Raw genomic sequence first — 7,659 nt, forward strand, 5'->3', positions numbered from 1 at the left:
GCTACCATAGCTGGTGAAGAGAAGCTGTCGAAGTAGTGGATGTTTGTCTACCTGGTTCAAATCTAAAACCAAATCGGAAATGAGACATCTCTATCTATCTGAAATGAAATGAAATGAAATGAAATGAGAGAACTAGAGTTTGTGGAGTATTCTTGGGTTGAATGAGAAAGAAGAAAGAGTGATTTAGATTGTATAGTGTTCTAGGTGCAATGAGGAAGAAAAGAGTAATTTGGCTTGTAGAGTGTTTTTGGTACAATGAGGAAGAAGACATGTTTTTTGGGTTAATCATTTAAAAAATATTGAAAATTCTAATTTATTTGAGATTATTATATTAGTTAGGTAAAAAATGACTTAATTTTGTGTTTGACAGTTCGTTTTCTGACGCCATCGTTAGAAAGGACCATTTACGGACCGTTTTCATTAGTTCAGAATGTAATAATTCAAAAGATAATGTTCTAGACCAAAAATCATAAAATCGTCATATGTTTAGGACCAAAAATGGTCTTTAGTCCTTTAACATAATACTACCATTTTACGATTTTGGTCTTTAAAATTAAAAAAATATTATAAGAAATTAGTGTTCAGTCGCCACCTTCTTCTTCACCCGGTTCTCTCTGGCACCATACTATTCATCATCTCCCTGCCGCTAGGGTCCGCCCTTGGTGACTTCGCCACCACCACCACCACCATCGCCGTGTATGGCTCCTCCATCACTGTGTGTTCCATGCCAGCTACTGAAGTCATCCAACAAATCCAGTGCTGGAGGGATGACCAATTACTACCCCCAGGAGAAAACGCGATCGCAGAGCCGACACTCGCTTGGGAGAAGGATGGAAGAGTAACTTTGAATGCTTTGATCCATCTCTCGATTTCATCATACCAGCTGGCTCCACTGCATTCTCTACACCTCGTCAATGCTCAGCTTTGGAAGCCCCAGCCGCGAGAGGCCCAGCTCTAGATATTCCCGGTGGCACTAGCCGTATACAACGCACTATTTCTCGTACCCCGCCGCCGCCACCATCCGCTTCGCGATGACGGGCAGGTCGCCGTCCGTAACCGGCAAAAGTGCGTCAATTATGATGTCGCAATTCATCACGGGCCCCACTACGGGGATGGATGCATCCTCGTCGTTATCCTCCTCGATGGAGGCATCATCATCCGAGTAACTAGAGCGATGACACATAAAGTGAGTCGATCCGCCACCGACAGTCTCAAGCAAGGCTTTGAACTCTTCCTCCAAGTGCAATATCGTTTGCTGCTGCAGCAAATCCTCCGCACGGGCGACGTAGGCGGCGACACACTTGTAGGAGGCCAGGGGTGCCTGATGCACTTTTTATTAGCACTAAATAAACCTGCAAGTATACAAAGTATATATCGTATAGCTGATAGGCTCAGATTTTGCACTGTTTTAAGGCCTTTATTTGGTTCGTTTTTAATGTCAAAATCACAATTCATGTCCATATTTTGCATATTTTCTCTATTTTAGTATTTTGACGTGTTTTGTGAGATTTGTGCATAATCGAGCTTAAAAAGATAGCAAAAATTCGAAGTTGGAAATCTGGAGCTTACAAGATGCCCAGAGGTCCGCAGCAACACGCATAGTGACCGCTGCGGCCCACGACCGCTGAACCAGCAAAGAACACGCCTAGCGAAGGCTGGGGAATGCGCAGCGACCGCTCGAAGAGTTTCCGAAGCTATGGGATTATTCACAGCAACCGCTGGAACATAGTGTAGCGACCGCTATCGAAGAGACAAAGGCTACAGATCAACGTGCAGCGACCGCTGGCCAAGGACCTTCTTTTTCCCTTATAATTCTAGAACATAAATTTGGGAGCTCTTCATTGTGCAAGGGGTTGAAGAAGGAATCAAGAGATCATCAAAGAGCTACAAGGATTCAACCTTTGGATATTATTAGCTTTAGTTCTTATGTTCATTTTGTCTTACTACAATCTATGTTTTTAGCCTATTCAATTATGTGTAACTAAATTCATAGGATTCTAGGGATGTGTTAGTAACGACTTTTGTTATACAATTCAGTTTCTATTTAATATCCGTTTTGTTTTTACTTCATTTCTTCCCTAAGTTGTTCCATAATACTTCACGTTTGAGTGACACATTTGGTGATGATTTAATATAACTTGCTACATAATCGTGAAAGGAGGTTGGTGAGTTAGATCCACTTAGTAGACACTACAATTAGCTTCCCTTAAAACGGCACTGTTAATTGAGAATAAGGACTTTTCAATGGTCTTAGGAGCTTTTAGGAGTTACGGATCTAGGATTGACAACCCTAGTGTTAGTAATCTACGCTTGTACCGCATAGGCAAAACTTATGTGACTCGTTCTATCGAAGTATAAACCGTGCTAGGGTATTATAGTTGGAATTTGTATAACCATAACTGTGAACGCACATCCCTGGAATTCTCTTATCTCTCATATTTTTACCTCTTTAATTATTTGCAATTAGTTGTTTATTGCTTTCAAACTGTTTTTAGTTTTCAAAATCTCCAAAACTTTCGATTTTCCAAATAGTGAACAAAGCTTAGTAGAAGGTAGCCAATTTGTGATTGTTTTCCCCGTGTTTGATATCCGGTACTGACCGTTAGCTATACTATATATACTCTGTATACTTAGGGGTTTTTAGTGCTAATAAAAAGTACATCAAATTTTTGGCGCTGTTGCCGGGGAATACACTCACTTTGTGATTGATATCTTAAAACGGACGAATTTGCTACTTTGGATTTTACTGCTTTCATTTTTATTTTTATTTTTATTTTTATTTTTATTTTTATTTTATTTTATTTTTATTTTTATTTTTATTTTTATTTTTATTTTTATTTTATTTTTAGTTTAATGAATTTCTCGACAGGAATGGGGAGTCCATACAGTTACAGTGATGAGCAGCAAGGAGGGTACAACGAAGAGTGCTACAGCCCCGACCAAGGGGGATCATATTATGACTCTGGCTGCTTTGATTTTTCATACGATGCACAAGATCATTATACTAATGAAAATTCTGAAACATGTGCAGGTATGGAGTAACAACCCCTCTCCAAAGGGGAGGAAGTGCTGGAAATCTGCATCATCGAGGTTCAGGAAAATTGGAAGGTGACTAATCAGAGGTTGCTCAATTTGGAAAGAAACACCGGCCTTTTGAAGCAAGGATTGGCGAGTCTAGCCGCACAAGTGGGGGAGTTAGAATTTAACATGGGAGTTTTGGCCACAACAATAGGGAGCAAGCACACTCCAGGAACGCTTCCTAGCATACTAGAGATCAATCCAAAACGAAATTGTCATGTTGTGCAACTCCGTAGCGGAACCACATTTCAGCCTCCACAGGCAGCGGATCTAGGCAGGGGAAGAAAAGAAAAAGAACAGGAGTCGACCGACTTCACGCCAGCCGCTGATCAGCGGCCAGCTACACCACCTCGCAGCGGTCCGCCGGAAATTCCCCAGCCAGCCGAGCTTGATTCAGACACTGATGCAGAGCTGCCACCAGCGGCCGTTGCACCACTTTACAGCGGTCCACTACCCGAGAGCCAGCTCCCTGGTCTGCAGTTTCCCAGCACTGCCACCATCCCGTATCCCCAGCGATTGAAGTGCAAGAAGCTAGACGCCCAGTTTACCAAGTTCTTGGAAGCTATAAGCAAGGTCCACATCAACATACCATTGGTGGAAGCACTGTAACAAATACCCAACTATGCCAAGTTCTTGAAGAATGTGGTGGCCAAGAAGAGAAAGTGGGGGAAATATGATACAGTGGACCTAATAGAGAATTGCAGTGCTATAATTCAGAAAGGATTGCCTACCAAACACAATGATCCAGGGAGTTTTACTTTGTCTTGTGTGTTAGGAAATAATGTAGAAGGTGAGGCATTGTGTGATTTAGGAGCAAGTATTAATTTGATGTCTCTATCTTTCTACAGGAAGCTCAACATTGACAATCTCCGCCCCACTTCGATCACCTTGCAAATGGCAGATAGAACAACAACAACACCTAGAGGAATTGTAGAAGATGTTTTGGTAAGAGTAGGAGAATTCATTTTTCCCGCTGACTTTGTCGTTTTGGACATGCAGGAGGACAAGAAGGTGCCTTTGATACTTGGAAAACCATTTCTAGCCACCGGGGGAGCCATGATAGACGTGCAGAAGGGGGAGCTAACATTGTGATTTCATAATGAGAGTATCACCTTCAACATCTATGACGCTTTGAAATTCCATGGGAAGGAAGAAGCAGAAGGCTATCAAGAGTGTAGCGTCATCCAAGTGGTCACGGATTGTGTGGGTGAAGTAGAAGTCACATACCACCAAACTCAGGACCCTTTAGAATCTTGTCTCATAAATTCTTTCACTCCTACTTCAGATTCATCTACTTGTGATGCTAATGTGTGTGCTAAGATTACAGAATTCGAGGTTCTTCCCGAAAGAATTCCTCAAAAGGGGAACACATTTTTGCCATTGTGCACCCAGAAGAAGAAGAGAGGAAGAAAACATTGGGAAAACCACGAGGACCACCTAAGGTAGAATTGAAGCCACTCCCGGAACACCTCAGGTACGTATTTTTAGGGCCAGATAACACTTACCATGTTGTCGTGTCCGCCGCCTTGAGTGAAAAGGAATGTGAAAAGTGGCCGTGTGTGCTAATCAAGTATATGTCCTCTATAGGATGGTCTATTGGTGATTTGAAAGGGATTAGCCCAACCACATGCATGCATGGGATTTTACTTGAGGAACGGCATAAGCCTCGTGTGCAAAACCAACGTAGGCTTAATCCTATCATGCAAGATGTAGTGAGGAGAGTGGTAATTAAGTTGCTAGATGCAGGGATTATCTATACCATATCGGATAGTGAATGGGTGAGTCCTATGCAAGTAGTAGCTAAGAAAGAGGGGATGACTGTAGTGCCCGGAAAGGATGGTGAGATGTTTGCCACGAGAGTAGCTACAGATTGGAGAGTTTGCATTGATTATATGATGTTAAATGCAACCACTATGAAAGATCACTTCCCTTTGCCTTTTATTGATCAAATGCTTGATAGATTAGGGGGATATGATTACTACTGTTTCTTAGATGGTTATTCTGGTTATAATCAAATTGCAATTGCTCCCGAGGATCAACATAAGTCTGCCTTTACCTGCCCTTATGGGATATATTCTTATAGGAAGATGTCTTTTGGCTTATGTAATGCTCCTGCTACTTTCCAAAGATGCATGATGGCAATTTTTCATGATTTGATTGAAAATGTGATGGATGTCTTTATGGATGACTTTTCTGTTTTTGGGAAATCTTATGTTCATTGTCTTGGAAATTTGGCTCAGGTTTTGCAGAGATGTGTAGAAACTAACCTTGTTCTTAATTGGGAGAAATGTCACTTCATGGTGAAAGAAGGTATAGTTCTAGGTGACAAAGTATCTTCTGCAGTGATAGAGGTTGATAGAGCCAAGATTGCAGCCATTGAGAGATTGTCACCCCTATCCAACGAGAAGGCAGTGAGAAGTTTCTTGGGACATGCAGGGTTCTATAGAAGATTTATCAAGGACTTTTTGAAAATCTCTAAGCCTCTTTATAAATTCCTTGAAAAAGATGTGAAATTTATTTTACTTCTGATTGTTTGCAGGCTTTTGAAGATTTGAAGAAGGCTCTAGTGAGTGTTCCCATTCTTGTTACCCTGATTGGAGCCATCCATTTGAAATCATGTGTGATGCAAGCGACATTGCCGTTAGTTCCGCCTTGGGGCAGAAGAGAGATAAAATTTTTAGAATAATTTATTATGCTAGTAGAACCTTAGATTTTGCACAAGCTAATTATACGACCATAGAAAAGGAGATGCTTGCTATAGTTTATTCTTTTGATAAATTTAGAGCTGATCTTGTTGGGACTAAAACCATTGTTTACACTGATCATGCAGCTATTAGGCACTTGTTTGCAAAGAAGGACGCAAAACCAAGACTCATCCGGTGGATCCTACTACTCCAAGAAAACGATGTTGAAATAAGAGATAGAAAAGGATGTGAGAATGTAGTGGTGGATCACTTGTCTCGGTTGGAGCACCTGGTGGAAGGAGAAGATCTATCACGAGAAATCAATGAGGACTTCCCCGACTAGCATCTATTCTTCACTCAAGCCACTTTTCCATGGTATGCCGACATTGTTAATTATTTAGCAGCCAAGGTACACCCTCCCGATCTTACTCCTTATCAAAGTAAGAAAATTTATAGAGATGTTAGATCTTATTTTTGGGATGAGCCCTAATTGTTCAACAGATGTGCAGATACCATGCTTAGGAGGTGTGTACCGCAACAAGATTGGGCAGCCATAGTAGAAAGAAGCCACTCGTCGCCAACTAGAGGACACTTTGGTGTGCAAATGACCACCATCAAAATCATACAAAGTGGGTTCTATTGGCCAACTATCTACCGTGACTCCGCCAATTTTGTACTCCAATGCAACGAATGCCAGCACACGGGGGAATATCAAAAAAAAAGGAGATGCCTATGAACACCATCATTGAGGTAGAATTATTTGATGTATGGGGATAGACTTTATGGGACCATACCCAAAATCAAGGAAGTACAAATACATTTTACTTGCAGTTGAATATGTGTCTAGATGGGTGGAAGCAATTCCTACCAAAACTAATGATTCTAAAGTTGTAACTGCTTTTGTGAGGAAATTTTTTTTAGTAAGTTTGGTACACCACGCGCTCTCATAAGCGATAGAGGATCTCACTTCAACAATAGGTGGCTAGACAATGTATTGGAAAAATATGGAGTCAAGCACAGAGTCACCTCGCCATATCACCCCCAAGCCAATGGGCAGACTGAGCTTGCAAATAGGGAAATCGAGTCCGTCTTACTGAAAACAGTGAGCACTAATAGAATGGATTGGGCACTCCGTTTGGATGATGCGTTGTAGGCATACCGTACCGCATACAAATCCTCTATAGGTATGTCTCCTTATCAATTAGTTTTTAGAAAATCATGTCATTTGCCTTTTGAGATGGAGTATAGGTCTTATTGGGCGATAAAGAAATTGAATCAAGATTTCCAAAAGGCCGGCGAGGAGAGGCGTCTCTTTCTCAATGAGATGGACGAATTTCGAATGGAAGCCTACGATAGCTCGTCCACTAACAAAGAAAGGATGAAATCCTACCATGATAGGATGATTAGTCCAGGAGATCTCACCTTGGGTGATGTAGTTTTGTTGCACAATTCGAGACTCTCCCTCTTCCCCGGAAAGTTGAAGTCCAAATGGACCGATCCTTACATGATCAAGAAAATCTATGATAGTGGGACGGTTGAGTTTCTAGCTCTGGATGGGACGTTGTTTCAAGCCAATGGCCACCGTGTGAATAAATACTATAGTTCGGACAAGGGGACGGAAAAGAAAGTGGCACTAGAAGAACTACCCAAGGAGTAAAGAAGGGGCAAAGACAAGCTAATGACTATAAAAGAGCACTTGTTGGGAGGCAACCCAACCATTTATTTCAATTTTTGGTTAAGTTTTTATGTACTTTTTGGTTGATTTATCGTTTTTGTGTTGATGAAAATTTTTGCAGGATCTGTACCTTCGCCAGCGACGGCTGCAGAAGCTGCAGTCGCCCGCTGGCCAGCTTCTGGAAACAACCTGACTCGCCGCAACGACCGCTGGAGGGCCCCA

The 7,659-nt window shown here is 41.7% G+C and overlaps 1 protein-coding gene across 1 annotated transcript; it reads left to right on the top strand.

Moving 5' to 3' along the window:
• Window positions 1-6,999: 6,999 nt before the first annotated feature.
• On the top strand, window positions 7,000-7,419 carry LOC121790370. Its single transcript, XM_042188607.1, has one exon. The coding sequence runs from the start codon at window positions 7,000-7,002 to the stop codon at window positions 7,417-7,419; it is 420 nt and encodes a 139-aa protein (XP_042044541.1).
• The last annotated feature ends 240 nt before the right edge of the window (window positions 7,420-7,659 follow it).

Source organism: Salvia splendens, unplaced genomic scaffold (assembly GCF_004379255.2).
Source record: "Salvia splendens isolate huo1 unplaced genomic scaffold, SspV2 ctg492, whole genome shotgun sequence".
NCBI lineage: Eukaryota > Viridiplantae > Streptophyta > Magnoliopsida > Lamiales > Lamiaceae > Salvia > Salvia splendens.

Excerpts from the sequence above, each read along its gene's own strand:
- LOC121790370 (XM_042188607.1), top strand. The coding sequence starts at position 7,000 with ATGGAGTATAGGTCTTATTGGGCGATAAAGAAATTGAATCAAGATTTC.